This window comes from Bison bison, unplaced genomic scaffold, assembly GCF_000754665.1.
Source record: "Bison bison bison isolate TAMUID 2011002044 unplaced genomic scaffold, Bison_UMD1.0 scf7180017864174, whole genome shotgun sequence".
Lineage (NCBI taxonomy): Eukaryota > Metazoa > Chordata > Mammalia > Artiodactyla > Bovidae > Bison > Bison bison.
Genome location: NW_011494746.1, coordinates 3,057,462 through 3,073,377, shown reverse-complemented (window position 1 = coordinate 3,073,377; position 15,916 = coordinate 3,057,462). Strand labels below are relative to the sequence as shown.

Sequence of the window (15,916 nt, the reverse complement as noted above, 5' to 3'; positions counted from 1 at the left end):
TAGTCCATTTGGGCTGCTCTAATAAAATGCCAAAACCAGGTGGATTGTAAACAACAGTTCTCGAGGCTGGAAAGTCTAAGATCAAGGTGCCGGCAATTCAGTGTCTGTTGGGTCTCGATTCCTAGTTCATAGACGCCTATCTTCTTGTTGTAACCTCACAAGGTGGAAAGGGCAAGGGAGCTTGCTGAGCCTCTATATGGGCACTAATTCCATTCCTGAGGGCTCTGCCTGCATGACCCCTAATCACTTCCCAAAGGCCCCATCTCCAAATTCTGCCACATTGGGTGTTAGGGTTTTAATGTATGAATATGGGAAGGGACACAAACATTTAGTCTACAATAAATAGGAAAAGAATAGAAAAGACCCTGATGCTGGGAAAGATTGAACGCAGGAGGAGAAGGGGATGACAGAAGACAAGATGGTTGGATGGCATCACTGACTCAACAGACATAAGTTTGAGCAAGTTCCAGGAGATGGTGAAGGACAGGGAAGCCTGGCATGCTGCAGTCCACGGGGTTGCAAAGAGTCGGGCATGACTGAGCAATTGAACAACAACAAATAGGAAAAGAATAAGTGGAAGGGTGTTCTCACTGAGGGATTCAGAATAACCAGAGAGATGGTAATCTGCACAGCATATTCTTTAGACAGTGAAGAACGCCAGTTCGAAAGGTCTATTGGAACCATTTGGGAGAAATGAGAAATAACTTTGGCATTTATATGTGAGGCCAATATAAGGAGCATTCAATTAATTAAGAGGCAATCATTTCACTCATGCTCCTGGCCTTGGCTTTATTTTGCACTTACATGTATATTATTCATGATGCCAACAATGCCATGCATTAAAGGGCTCCCTTTCAGCTTATGATGATTCTCACCCCTCCTTAACTACCCTTCCCATGCTTATGGGTGGGTGGGTTCCTGGGAGCCCTGTTTGTGCAATGTGCTGTAATTCAAGCATTAGTTGATTGAAGCTGCAGATGGCTCATCCTTGGTAGAGCAAATGTACCACTCTAGGCAGTGAGACTTTCTTCATGGAGCTGAAAGTGTGATGTGTGATCCTGGGAGTTTTGGGCAGCCATTTTGTGTCCACCACATGCAACGGGCAGCTGAGAAATCTATTCCTCCCAGGAAAGGAAAGAGGCTGAGAGAAGCAGAGACATCCCAGAGCGCCCACAGCTCCTGCTGGCCTTTCAGTTCTGACTCCCGATGCTCACTCAGCTACACTTCTGCTCTCAGATTCTGAGATGCCTTGTATTTTTTATCATCAATCCCTTCTTTCTGCTTAAGCCAGCTTGGGTTAGGTTTCTATTATTAGAAACCCAGAGTCCTAATATAGTGACGAATAAATAGATTCACTGAAGTCTTACTGTCCTTTGCTTTCACATGTGCTCTCTTGACTTGCACTCTCAGGACAAGCTTTCTTTCACCAGCCTTTGCTCAACAGCAGCATATCTTGTTGTTTCATACATCTGAGTGTCACAGTCTCCAAAACCTCTCTTTGCCCCTTTCCCCAGAGCCCATCCCAGCTTTCTTTGGCTTCTCTTTCCTTTCTGTCCTTGAATGAAATGCTAACAAAGAAACACAGAGAGGCTGGGAGTATAATTTATATATGCCTGAGGCTTATGAACAGATAATGGGTTCATTAGCCCAAATCTCCCAGGATCTGTGATACAAAGGGATAGGAAACACGAAGCCTTAAAAAGGAATATGCTCTTCAGATCTTCTCATGGTAAGCCTACTCTAGGCGGCCAAGGATATTCTGGAGGCCACACAAGGGATAAGGCCACCCTTGTGGAAGGGACCCTCGACACCCCCAGTGTCAGCTGTGCCCGCTTTTCCTTGCTCCCTATTGCCTCAGCTACACTAGGCTCTGCCAGAGGGACATCAAGCCACTGCAGCCTTTATAGCTTGAAGAGGCCACTGCTGTGATTCGAAAAATCACAAACCTGGGATCTTCAAAGAGAAGTTCCTTCTTGCTGACAGGATCATGCATGGAAAGTAGGTGGAGAAACCTGAACGCTCAAAACTCTGAAAGGGACTCTAAAAGGCAGGTAAACTAGTCCTAAACCAGTGGCAGTTTTATTCCAAGAGCTAAACTAAAAATAACCTGACACTTCACCATAGCATGCCTGCCTGGCTCTGATGTGCAGAACAAATGCTGAAATATAGGCTGCCACTGTTATTTCCAACAATTTTAGGTCCACTGATGTCAAGAGGAATTGAGAGATTTGAAAGTGACAATCAGCTAGGAAGGCAATCACTCATTGTTCAGTTTATTAGGCCAATGCTTTATGTCTCAAAGAGATACTGATTTATTTGGTCTCTTCACAAGTAGCATACCAAGGTAATCAGGGTGAGGTATTGGCTTCATTCTGATGACACTTGGTAATTATGCTTTTTGGATGTCTTACTTGTATCAGTAATAGGTCTTGTTCATTTTTTTTGGTCACCCTTTATTAGACTAGGATCTTTGAGAGCAAGAATCATTTTTTCATCTTTATCCAGCTCTATATCTCTAAGACCTAACAAGGCCGGGTAATTTAGAAAGCTCTCACTAAAATATGTATTGGATAAAGGAATAAATAATAGAAAAATAGCAAAAGTCCACTCTTATGATGAAGGTCTGGGAAAGCATTTTTAGATGCTGGGAGGGATTGGGGGCAGGAAGAAAAGGGGACGACAGAGGATGAGATGGCTGGATGGCATCACCGACTTGATGGACATGAGTTTGAGTGAACTCTGGGAGATGGTGATGGACAGGGAGGCCTGGTGTGCTTCAATTCATGGGGTTGCAAAGAGTCAGACGTGACTGAGTGACTGAACTGAACTGAATGATTGAGTCTTCAAGGAGTCATAGGAGTTGGGAAAGCAGAAATGCAAACAGGAGGAGACTGAATGTTCCAGCCATTTGAAATTCCCATCAAGGGAATTAAGAATGGTTCAATATGGCATGGGGGTGAGGGGAAGGGAACAAAGCTGAAAAGAGGGGCAGGGGCCAGAAGGACCTTACACACACTCTGCTGAAGAATTTGAATTTCAAGTTCCAGGTGATAGGAGTCATGAAAAGATGTTCAACAGGAGAGGAACCTAATGAGCTTTTCTTGCAGCAGTGGTCTTTGGCAGCCACATGGAGGGTAAGTGATGGTGGGGATGGACTGGGGTCAAGAAGGGATTGCAGAGGTCAGCAATCCCTCCCTTGCAGCTAAATGCACTGTGTAGTCAGTAACTCAGGTGGGAGGTGATGATGGTCTGACCTACGGCTGAAAAGGTCTGTTTCTGCCCTGTTCCTCCCACTGTCAGTTTCTCATACCACCTACACCATCACATCCTGCTTCAGGACGTGGGCCTGGGGATGCTGAGTTGTACCAGAAAATGCCAACCATACTGGGGCTTGGCAAACACTTTCATCTTCACTGGGCCACCCCAAAAGGCAAAGTGGCATTTTGCAGAGGCCCACACACAGAACATCTCCCAGCAGGAAAAAAAAAAAAAAGAGCTGAATGACTCTTTTTGGTGCCACAGTCTTTGCATGACCTCACTCCTCCCAGCAGGTACTATGCCCACCTGCCACATTGTACTTTTTTAAGAAAGGAAATAAAAAAGAACAGGTAAAGGGGAAAATGGAGAAGAGGAAGGTAGTGAAGGTGCAAAATAGATGTTAAGGACCCTTTATCACATTATAAATAAAGAAAAATTAAAGCAATTGCAAGAAAGAAGCTGTTTACATTTTGTGGCTCATTACCAGGATTCAAATTGTATAAAGGAGATTAAGGATAGATGCGATGGTTATTTGCTCAGCTTACCTACAGAGGAAAAATAAGCTCTCCCTTCAGACTCTAGCACAGACCTCATGGGAGTAAAAAGGAGCAAACCTCTTCCCATGGGACCATGGTTTTCTACCTTAGCTATACATTAAAACTAACTGATAATGTAAATAAAAAGTTACTGTTGTCTGAATCATAGATTCTAATTTAACTGGTCTACACTGTGGTCTTAGAAATGGTTCTTTTTATTGAATTCCCTGGGTGATTTGAATGTATAGGTGGGCTGAGAATCATTCCTGTAGACCAGGGTTCAGCAAAGTTTTTCTCTAAAAGGCCAGAGAGTAAAAGTTTTAGGCTTTCTGAGCCAAGTGTCATCTGTTGCAACTATTCTACCCTGCTGTTGTAGCATCAAAGGAGCCACAGACAAGATGTAAATGAGTGTATGGGGCTGTGTGCTAATAAAGCTTTATTGACAAAAACAGACAGTGGGCTGGATTTGGCTCATGAGCCATAATTTATTGACCCTTGCTCTAGAAGCACATTCCAAAGGAGGGCTGGATTGTTCAGGTTCCTAAGGCAGGTATGGACAAATCTTCCAGTTTAAAAAAGGCATTTGGAAAACTGTTCTAATTTTAATAAAATGAAATACACTGCTGAGTTCCATGTCATAAAATGCTCAGGTCTTCTGAGGAAGTGAAGCTTTGATGGTTGGCAAAAATTTATTACCTGTGGTAGCTATCTATGTGGGTTAATTTACATTGAAAATCTGCCAACAAAAGGTTTCTATTTAAACATGTTAGGTCCAACTTAAGGCAAAGCTATCAGGTTAGATCTGGGGAGTGAGAGAAAGAAATAAGTAGATTACTATCTTTTATGAAACCTTTATGCTGTTTGACTTCTCAGGGAGACCATGTGTGGTTTTTGTGTTCTGAAGGAAAAAATCCAAGAGTATAAAAGAGAAAAAAAGTAAAAATAAAAATGGTGGATAGAAGGGCTAGACCTGAAGATAAACACTAAAAATTAGAACATACATCAGGATAGAAAAAATTAAACCCAAGTGAGAAGGACTTCTTTACAAGGTCAGAGAAGTGAACTGGTCGATTGCTATGTTTTGGGGCTTCTCCAAATCCTTTGGCTAGAATTCAGCCATGAGCCTATGTTCTGCTTTAAAGTTTACTCAGCAAACTAGCTTTAATTTATACTATCATTTTATTCTGGAAAATTCCAGAGAGGGCCAAGGCACATTAGAAAATGAACTTTTGCCTAACTATTAAGTTTCTCTCCCACCATCTTTGTTTTTTTTTTAATACATTTATTTATTTATTTATTTATTTTTGGCTGTGCTAGGTCTTCCTTGCTACATGGGCTTTTCTCTGATTGCAGCGAATGGGCCTACTCTCTGTGGTGTGAGCCTCTCATCGTGGTGGCTTCACTTCCTACAGAGCACAGGCTCTAGGGCACATGGGCTTCAGCAAGCTGAAGCACGTGGGCTCAGTAGTTATGGCTCCTGGGTTCTGGAGTGCAGTAGTTGTGGCACACGGGCTTAGCTGCTCTGTGGCATGTGGGATCTTCCCAGACCAGGGATCAAACTGGTGTCTCCTGCATTGGCAGGCAGATTCTTTACCACTGAGCCACCAGGGAAGCCCTCTCCCACCATCTTTGGTTTCATCACTCTCCATAGAAGAGTAGTCAAATGACACCTGGCTACAAGTTATACTCCTGACAAGGCCAGCTGAGCCTGTGTGTGACGCCATGCTCACCTTTATCCTATCGATGTTGGCTTCCATCTTCAGCTGTTCTACCAGTTTCCTGGCTTGTGCTATGCTGGCGGTGTTGTTGCTGGCCATTGGAATGCTGGGTAGGTTTCAGATACACTAGGAAAGAAAACAAGGAGGAAAAATACATCAGAGAAATCACCAGCTGCCAAATGTGTGGGTTCACCATAACTGGGAGATCCCAAAAGAATGAGTGCAGTCAGGCCAGGCTTCTCCAGCCATCTACATCCCCAACCCAGCACTGTGTCTGACGGGCAGGCAGACCAGAGAGATGAGGATTGTTTTTCCTTCTCCCTATTTCTCCCCCTTCCATTCTTTCTTCAGGGGGAATCATTAAATCAGCTAAGACGAACTGCCACATGAAGAAAGCAAGTTATCAAATTTATGAAATTTATTACAGAAGGGGACAACAGAGGATGAGATGGTTGGATGGCATCACCGACTCAATGGACATGAGTTTGAGTAAGCTTCCAGAGTTGGTGATGGACAGGGAAGCCTGGCATGCTGTAGTCCATGGGGTCGCAAAGAGTCTGACATGACTGAGCGACTGAACTGAACTGAATTTATGAAATAAGTTTATGAAATAAATTCAAAGTGGTAAGGGTGACAGTATGCATAATTATTGTTGTCATTTATTGGGCACTGCTATTGTTAGATACTGGAGAAGGAAATGGCACCCCACTCCAGTACTGTTGCCTGGAGAATCCCATGGATGGAGGAGCCTGGTGGGCTACAGTCCACAGGGTCGCAAAGAGTCCGACACGACTGAGCGAATCCTTAGTATTGTTAGATATTGCTTTAGAGAGTGGAGTTCTGTACCTATGTAGATTGTGAGGTGGGTTCTTTGTCTCTGGCTCTGCCAGACCTCTTTCCATCCTTGCCCCCCACCCCCTTCAAATCCTATCCCAATTTCATTTCTTTTCTAATTATTTCTTGACCCCTCCCATCTCACTTTATTCTTGCCGTTCACCTCAGAAAGTATCCTATTCTATTTTCAGTGCCCACTTCCCCCAGATTGTGATCAGGTCTTCCTTCACGTCAAGGTGCCATATGCTGTTTCTGGACTGTCTTGTAAATTTGCCCTTTAGGTCACTGAAGCAATGTCTGAGAGCTGCAATTTAACTAGAGTGCATGACCCCATAAATGAGAAGCATTAAACACTGCTTTAGTCAACACCAGTTGAGTCTTGTTCGGAAGATATTATATTAAAAACCACGACTTCCACTAGCTTTGGGGAATATCTTTATCTAGGGATAAAGTAGGCTCAGGCTACAATTTCAAAAAGGAAAGAAGACACATAGAAAACCTGTAGAAAGAAAAATAAGCCATAATAAATTCAGTACATAGGTTTTTACATATTCATGAAAATCAGGAAACAATTTTTATTTAATTACCAAAAAAGCAAAAGTCTACAAATTATTTTCTTTGGTTTTTATTTCTTGATATCTAGTTCTTCAAGACAACAGAAATAATTAGACAGAACTCTCTGTGGACAAAGAGGTCCCTGCATAGAGACTGTTATTTTATAAAGAATACTGCAAATGCCAACCCAACAGCACACAGTATAAATTGGAAGATAGTTAACTGTTTCAGGGGCTTCCCTAGTGGCTCAGATGGTAAAGAGCCTGCCTGCAATGCAGGAGACCTGGGTTTGATCCCTGGGTCAGGAAGATCCCCTGGAGAAGGGAATGGCAACCCACTCTAGTATTCTTGCCTGGAGAATTCCATGGACAGAGGAGCCTGGTGGGCTACAGTCCATGGGGTCCCAAAGAGCTGAACATGACTGAGTGACTAACACTTTTAACTGTTCTCTCAATTTATTTTCAAAGGGCTTTGAGACAATAAAATGGGAAGGAAGGCTGAAAGAATTTTGAAGCGGAAGATTTCTGAACTCTAGGTTCAAATGCTTGAAGATCAAGGGAGCGATACTGCATATAAAAACAAACAAACAAAAGGGAGGCTTTAACAACAACAATGATTTCATCAGTATGGTTAGGGATGGAATCATTTAAATATAATTTAACCCACAGGTAAATTATATGCCCCAAATCAAACAAACAACTTACAGCCTCGTAAAACTTCACAGGGCCAATCAAAAGAAAGTGAAAGTCGCTCTGTCGTGTCCGACTCTTTGTGATCCCATGGACTATACAGTTCATGGAATTCTCCAGGCCAGAATCCTGGAGTGGGTAGCCTTTCCCTTCTCCAGGGAATCTTCCCAACCCAGGGATCAAACTCACTCATCTAGTAGCATAGCATAACTCTTCCATTCACCCAAAGATGGAAGGAGCCACGATCTACAGGACCATGGAAACCGCTCTGGGAAGTTAATATTTCCTCCAGATTAGAATTTATCACACTAGGGTACAGACTATCACAGAATTTCCAAATCCTCATTGGACCTGAGGGAGCTATGAGACTGGTCAGCTATGATGCTGGCTTTCAGTCTAAACCAGATCACACAGTAACTTGTGGCAGATCCCACAAGTCTCTGGAAGTCTCTGGTATTGGAAGAGCTTGCTTCCAATACCATTTTTACTTGTCTTCATCAGTGATAACAATTTTTTTTTTCTTTTTAACAAAGACCACAAGAACCCTGAATTTTAGTTAGGTATATTTTGCTGAAAAATACACTCCCAGGTTCCCTTGCAGCTTGATATGGTTATTTGACTATGTTACGGCCACTGAGACATAAGCAGAAGTGTCCCTGAAGGAAAGGGAGGTGCTCTGTGCCTCCCCTTCCTCTTGCTGCTGGCCTAGAAGGTAGTCATGTTCAGTACAGGGTTCTACCTTGAACAAAAGGCCTAACACTCCAGGATGAGCAGGAAGGGATGGTCCTTACTGATACTGTAGAGCCACCATGTCAGCTGTGAACTGGCTGCCATCTGCGTGAACAGAAATAAGCACCTATCTTGTTTACACCACTATTATTAAGGGTTTCTCTGCTGTTAGCTGACAAATCTGCCATTAACTGATTAAATGATCCATTATTTTCATTTGAGTATCCAGGAAAAGTCTATGTCCTAATGCCTGTTTATGTTCCCTGGAAAAGGCATAGCTGTCCTTAGGAGGCTGAGATGGAAAGCGTGTGAGTTTTCTATTGCTGCTGTAACATATTACTGTAAATTTAGTATTACTAGCTTAAAGAATATAAATTTATTATCTTACAGTTCTGGAAGTTAGAAGTCTGAAATAGGTCCCACTAACCTAAAATCAAGATATTGGCAGATATTCCTTCTGGAGGTCTAAGGGAAAATGTTTCCTTTCCTTTTCTAGCTTCTAAAGATTGCTGACATTCCTTGGCTCTTGGCTTTTTTCTTCATTTTCAAAACCAACAAAAGTGAGTTGACTCCTTTTGATTCTTTATCAGTCCGAGCTCTTCTGTAGTCACCTGGCTTTTTGATTCTCCTCTGCCTCCTTCTTCCACTTTTAAGAACCATTGTAACCACACTGGATCTACTCTGATAATACAGGATAATCTCCTTATCGTTAGGTCAGCTGATTAGCAACCTTAATTCCATTTGAACCTCAAATCCCCTTTGACATGTAACACAACAATCTGCAGGTTCCAGGTACGGGGACACAGACATTTTGGGGGGCCTTTATTCTATCTACCATGGAAGGAGACCTTTGTGCAGGTAGAGAAGTAAAGTGGGAAGGTGGAGTGTTGAGATAGGAAAAGAAGAGGGATGAGACAGGACACAAGTCTAGAAATGCAGGGGAAAGAATACATAAAACCTAAATGGTCTTGAAACCATTTACCTCAGATTGGGACTTGAACCCATGTGCCAGGATTTGAATCTAGCCAAAACCTAGTTTGGGACTCAAACCCACATGGCCAGGACTCAAATCCAGCTAAAACCCTGCTTGGGATTTGAACTCATGATCTTTTAATTAGAACACACTTACCTGATGTCTGAACTTACTGAGGCTCAGGTTGTTTATGTCTCAGAGCATAAGGAATTCAGTGAGAGGCAAAGTGACAGGCAAGAAGTAGATTTACTAATATAGGGTGCTTGTAAGAAATGCCGATGGGCAGGCAAGGGAGCTCTGAGTGGGTTACAATTTATAATGAAAAAGGGTCTTTCCCCCTTTTTCAAGTAGACATAGATGCAGACATAAGGCATACATCACTAGCTCCTCCTTCATATTAGGCAGGAAAGTGCCTGACCCTATGAGGTCAGGGGCTTCCCAGGGGGTGCCAACGGTAAAGAACCCACCTGCCAATGCAGGCAGGAGACATAAGAGATGCAGGTTCCATCCCTGGGTCAGGAAGATCCCCCTGGATGAGGGCACGTCAACCCACTTCAGTATTCTTGGCTGGACAGAGGAACTGGGCAGGCTACAGTTCTGCTGCTGCTAAGTCACTTCAGTCATGTCTGCTTCAGTACATAGGGTTGCAAAGAATTACACGACTGAAGCAACTGAGCACACATGCACTATGAGGTCTAGAACTGTGGTATGCAGGAAGGGTGGTAACATTTTCTATCCAATGGCCTGGGGCATATATTGTGGTTTTGCTCATGGTTTTATACTTAAGCAAGCATGCTTCATTGAACAATGTTCCAGTAGGTTTCTCAAGCGATTATTCACTTACAGTGGCCTCCTAAAGTTTCCTAGGTTTCCTTCTCTATCTATAGTCTCCTACCAGGACTTCTACAACTACCTGTATAACGATGCTGTTCTATCCCTATCAGTCTTAAGAAAAAAAGGAGACAAAGGGTTTGGTTTGTGCTTTTAGTTTTAGAAAGATCCTGTATATTTTTGTTTTACCATATGACCCCCCCAAAATCTAGAGCCACTTTTAGAATCACTTAGTGTATTTTCTTTTTTACCTTCAGCTGCTTTCCCACAAAAGCAATGAAGAAATCCCCCTCGCAAAAACTGAAAGAACTAGAGAGTCCTAGACCAGTGTTCCAAAGAAGTATGTAATATTGAGATTTATAAGAAATATATTTGGTCTTTGATCTGTTCTTGGCTCAGAGCTCCTAAAACCCTTGTAATCTCCTATGGTAATAGGAATAAAGGTCTTTTGTTATGTTAATGAGGTGACTTTCGGAAAGCTCTTAAGCAACCTGGGTATGGGGGGGGGAGGGAGGGGGCAGAGGCTGTTTGCTAGGAGAACCAACCATGTAATTAGAGGGTTGGAACGTTCAGTACCTACCCCCCTCCCACCCCAACTTTCTGGAGGGGAGAAAGGTTGGAGGTAGAACCAATAGCCAGTGGCCAATGATTTAATTAATTGTGACTGTCTAAAGGAGGCTCCATAAAGACTCAAAAGGACACAGTGTGAGAGCTTCCTGGTTGATGAATTCGTGATGATCCTGGAAGAGCGGTCTACCTAGAGAGGGTACTGGAGCTCTGCACACTGTCCCCACATCTTGCCCTTTCATCTGGCTGTTTCTGAGTTACATTCTTTTATAATTAACTGGTAACCTAGTGTATAAAATGTTTCTCTGGGTTATGTAATAGTAAATTAGTCAAATCCAAGTACTTTGTATTTTCAAATATTTTGTTAAAGATTTTTGCATCAGTCTTCATGAGATTATTGCTCTCTTCAGCTTTGCTTTTCTTTTTCTTTATTCCTTCTTTCTTTCTCCCGCTCTCTCTCCTTTTTTATCCTCCTACCTCTCCTTAGCTTTGGTGTCAGGATAATGTTGCTGCTGCTGCTAAGTCGCTTCATTCTTGTCTGACTCTGTGCGACCCCATAGACGGCAGCCGACCAGGCTCCCCCGTCCCTGGGATTCTCCAGGCAAGAACACTGGAGTGGGTTGCCATTTCCTTCTCCAATGCATGAAAGTGAAAAGTGAACGTGAAGTCGCTCAGTTGTGTCCAACTCTTAGTGACCCCGAGGACTGCAGCTTACCAGGCTCCTCCGTCCATGGGATTTTCCAGGCAAGAGTACTGGAGTCAGGATAATGCTTGCCTCTTAAAATGAACTGGGAAGAGTTACATCCTCTTCTATTTTCTGGAGGGTATTATGTAATACTGCTGCTGCTAAGTTGCTTCAGTCGTGTCTGACTCCGTGTGACCCCATAGACGGCAGCCCTCCATCCCTGGGATTCTCCAGGCAATAACACTGGAGTGGGTTGCCATTTCCTTTTTCCAATGCTAGTGTATGCCAAATATTTTGATAGAAACCATTGATGATATCATCTTGTATCACCAAAACCAAGGAGGAGGTCATGGGAAACTCTGATTTATAGCCAGGTAGGGGTAGTGGGGAGAAGGCAGTCTTGTGGGATTCAACCTTTAACCTATGGAACCAGATGCTGTCCCTGGGCAGACAGTGTGAGAATTAAAGAATTAAGTTAAATTGCAGGACAGTCAACTGCATGAGAGGATTGCTGTTTGGTGTGAAGGGTACCTGCATGTCAACATACAGTTCAGATCTCAATTGCAAGCCCAGGTTGTACTTCTGACTGACTGGCTATAATTTTTTTGAGTATATACCTAGTTTACATCCAGTAGAGTTGTCGGATCATTGGGTAATCTTATTTTAATTCTTTGAGGGACAGCAATACTGTTTTCCACAACAGCAGTGCCATTTTACATTATCACTAAAAGTACATAAGGGTTCCAGTTTCTCCTCATCCTCATAAACACTTTATTATCTTTTTTTTTTTTTTGAAAGTAGACATCTTAATAGTGTGAGGTAGTATCTCATGCAGTTTGATTTGCATTTCAATGATTAGTGATGTTGAGCACCTTTTCATGTGTTCATTGGCCATTTGGGTATCTTTTTTGGAAAAATGTCTATTCAAGCCTTTTGCCCATTTTATAATAAAGTCAGGTTTGCTACTATTGAACTTTAAGAGTTTTCTATATATTCTGGATATTAACCTCTAATCAGACATATGGTTTGGAAATAGTGTACTGTGATGCGTAAAAGTTTTTAATTTTTGTGAAGTCCAATTTTTCTATTTTTTCTTTTGTTGCCTATGTCTTTGATGTTACAGCCAGGAAATCACTGCCAACTCCATTGCTGTGAAGGTTATGCTCCATTTTGTTTTGAAGGAGAGAAGAATATACTAACCTCAAAATATATCACGATGGTATATTGATGATATTGAATTAAAGTTATTTAAGAAAACAGTCATGAAAGAAGAACACTTTCACTCTCTTTATCCCCTTGAAACCAAGAAATAAGTCTCCCATATGAAAGTACCCACCCTCTACCAGAAGGTAGAAGTTATCCTCATTGCCAGAGATGGGGAATTCAGGGCCAAGAGGGCTGTATCAACAAACCTTGTAACCTCTTCCTTAATTTGCTACCCCAAACCTGAACTCTGTTGTCTAGTCAATTCTTCACAAACATATTGTTTCCCTGGCTAAAAGGTATAAAAGCTGCCGCTTTGGTCACTTCTTTGAGTCTCATATCTTTATGGGCTGTTGTATGTACAAAATCAAATTTGGTTTTCTCCTGTTAATCTTATGTCAATTTAATTATTAGAGTAATCAAAGAAGTAAGAATGGAAGAAGGGGAAAGTGTTCATCCTCTACAGCTTAGGTGCCCAAAATGGGGCTTTCCCCTGGCTGGACACTGTTCACCTTTGGGCTGCTGCAGTGGAGAGATCCTGGGACCTCTGGCAAGTGCTGGCAGAAGGAAAGAATTCTTACCCAATCAGTCTCCCAGATCTCAGCTTGCAACATGTGGTAGAAGTGAGAATGGTTAAGAGTTCTTTTCTTTTTCTAAATTCAGATTAGTAGGAGAAAATATTTGTATGAGTTAGTTTTTTAGGTAGAGCAACTTGTAAAGATTTGTTATGAGTATGCTTGCTATCTATTGATTCCTTTTCTTCTAGAGATGGTGATTGCTTTCCTTTTCCTCCAACTTTTGTGTCATTTCCCATAAGGAGAAATACCATAGGGTAGAATGCAGGCGTAAGTTCTATAAGCCTGTTGTTTGAGCTGCCTTCACACCCTGGTAAGTTCATGGTTTTTATCAGACTGGCATCTATTTAGACAAACTTTGCTCTGGGCTCTCTAATGTAAGAGACTAAAGTTTTCCTTTCATCTTGTTCTGTATCCTGAGAGCATGACTCTGTGACCATTAAGAATATTCTCTGGTTTCTGCTAGCCAGAGGGTGCAAATAATAGCTTGCATATGGTGGCCAGTTGAATAGACTGAATTCCAAGGCACGAAGTCACAAGCATTGTGCTCTTTGTCCAACCGTTTCAGCTTTCAGGGGAGTTTGTCATAAAGGGTCCTTGTCCATAAGGGGTCTTTGTCATCTCAGCCTTCGTTGTCTAGTTAGTGCTGGAGAAGTCTCATTCTATTAGTGCCTGCCTGGTGTTGCAGATTAGTAGGTCTGTGACTAGAGCAGCCTTGTGTTCTTGTCAGAGATTAGAGTCACTCTTTGCAATACACTGTTCTTACTGCCTGGGACAACAAAGGTCTTTGCTTTCTTCGGCTAAATCTGGGAATAAATTTTCTGGATCTTCTGAGGGCTGTATCTTTTGCACTTTCCTTTGGGATGCCTCTTGCATCCATGGTTAAATCATATAAAGGCTTCTTGGTTTGAGTCACTATTGTGATTAATATAAGTTCCTACTCATCAATGATCAGACAAAGGATCCTTTGAACTGGCCATGTTTGAAAAAAAGAGTTTTTTATGGAGGTTCTCACCCATAACAACATCTTACTGGTACCTATGGAAAGACCAAATTAAAAAGAGAACACAATGGAACACAATGGCCATAGCCTTAGCAACTCTCTTAGCAAGATGAAAGAACAGACGTTAGACTTAGAACAAAAATTAAAGACCACATCCAACATAAATTCCCCTTCATCTCCTCAGCAACTTCTCTTAGTTCCCCAACTTCTCCATATTCCCCAGAAAATTCCTTAAATACCCAGCCACCTGTTTGAACCTCCCTTTCTCTAAAAGATTTATAGGGAACACTCTGATCTCTAGGTCTCAAATATATAGGTTACTCTTGTAAATGATGAAAGCTAAGAAGTAAATTTAACAGAAGCACCCAGGACGGAGAATAAGGTTCTCTTTGCTATCCCTTACAGCTCCTTGCCTTCTGGGACTCTATCATCAGCCTCTGCCAGCTTCGGGTCTTTTCATACAATGTCCTTTGCCCTTTGCAGATGTATTGTGGACACCCCTACTCCTACCCCATGGACACCACAAAGAATTCATATCCTCTAGAGATCTTTCAAATTATAAAACCCTTTTATCTCCACCTTCAGAAGATCCTACCAAATTTAAAGAGGTATTAAAAAGATTAGTGGCCATTTACAACACTTTTTACAGAGGAAAACAGATGACCAGAATTTCTCCCAGGCCCTCCTATTAAATGGTCAGGAAATGGATCAGCTGGAGGCTGATGTTTAGCAAATGTATCAATATTATGTCTTTTTATATATTATGTGCAAAGGTACACTTAGAAAAAGGAGAACATCCAAAGGCCTTTGTAACATGCTTTGAACAGACTTTTCAAAGGCATACTGCATTAAGCCCTGAAGATCCAGAATATAGAAATCTTTCAATTTCCTCCTTAATAGGAAATTTTCTCCTAAATTTAACAAGGCAAATTCAAAAGTCCTGGATGGATAGTCAACCTCTAAGCACTGTGATAGAAGCAGCTACCTAATTCTTTAAAGATAGCTTGCAGGAATTCAGGAGAAAAAAGGAATTACAGTCAACAATACTTGATTTATCTGCTTGAATCTTTAGAAAAACAAAAGCATAACTTTGAAAGCAACTCAAAGTCCCCTTAGACCTTTTCCCGTTTGCCTTCAGGTGTTTGCAGATATTATTAAAAAAAAAATCAGGACACTGGAAGTACAATTGCCCTGACTTAAGGGAAAGAAGAAAAAAAATTAAACAGCAATTATCCTGGACTTCTGATAATAAATATACACCAAAATTCCTAGGAGAAAACTTACATTCTTTCCCTGTTCCTTGAAGATGTAAATCTTATTATGTATTTATAATGAAAATACCTCAGAAGGTAAATAAAACACTGCTCACAACTGCCTAAGACACAAGATAAAAAGGGGGTGGGGAGGTTTTTAAAAATATAAACTGCTCTAAAACTCACTTGCCTAAATCAAGTCCACAGTGTTCAAAAGACTGTCAAGGACGATCTTGTCAAGGACAAACACAAACTTAAAAGTCTTTTGCACAAACATTAGTAGAAAGTTTTAGCCATTTGAGAGAGTAACCTTAACGTGTTCTGTTTGGCAGAGATATAATTTGAATTCAACTGTTATTTATAAACTAGTGACCCAGATGATCACGATGGTGTGATCACTCACCTAGAGCCAGACATCCTGGAATGTGAAGTCAAGTGGGCCTTAGAAAGCATCACTACGAACAAAGCTAGTGGAGGTGATGGAATTTCAGGTGAGCTATTTCAAAT

General features: G+C 41.7%; 1 protein-coding gene across 4 annotated transcripts in view; it reads right to left on the bottom strand.

The window, feature by feature from the left end:
• Positions 1 to 15,916, bottom strand: part of GNG2 (guanine nucleotide binding protein (G protein), gamma 2) — a 132,046-nt gene that overhangs the window by 17,447 nt on the left and 98,683 nt on the right. For all 4 annotated transcript variants that reach the window (XM_010842272.1, XM_010842269.1, XM_010842271.1 and 1 more), the window contains one exon: positions 5,525 to 5,638. In XM_010842272.1, the coding sequence (XP_010840574.1) occupies positions 5,525 to 5,611 (87 nt within the window). In that variant the 5' untranslated portion in view covers positions 5,612 to 5,638. The remainder of the gene's footprint in view (positions 1 to 5,524; positions 5,639 to 15,916) is intronic.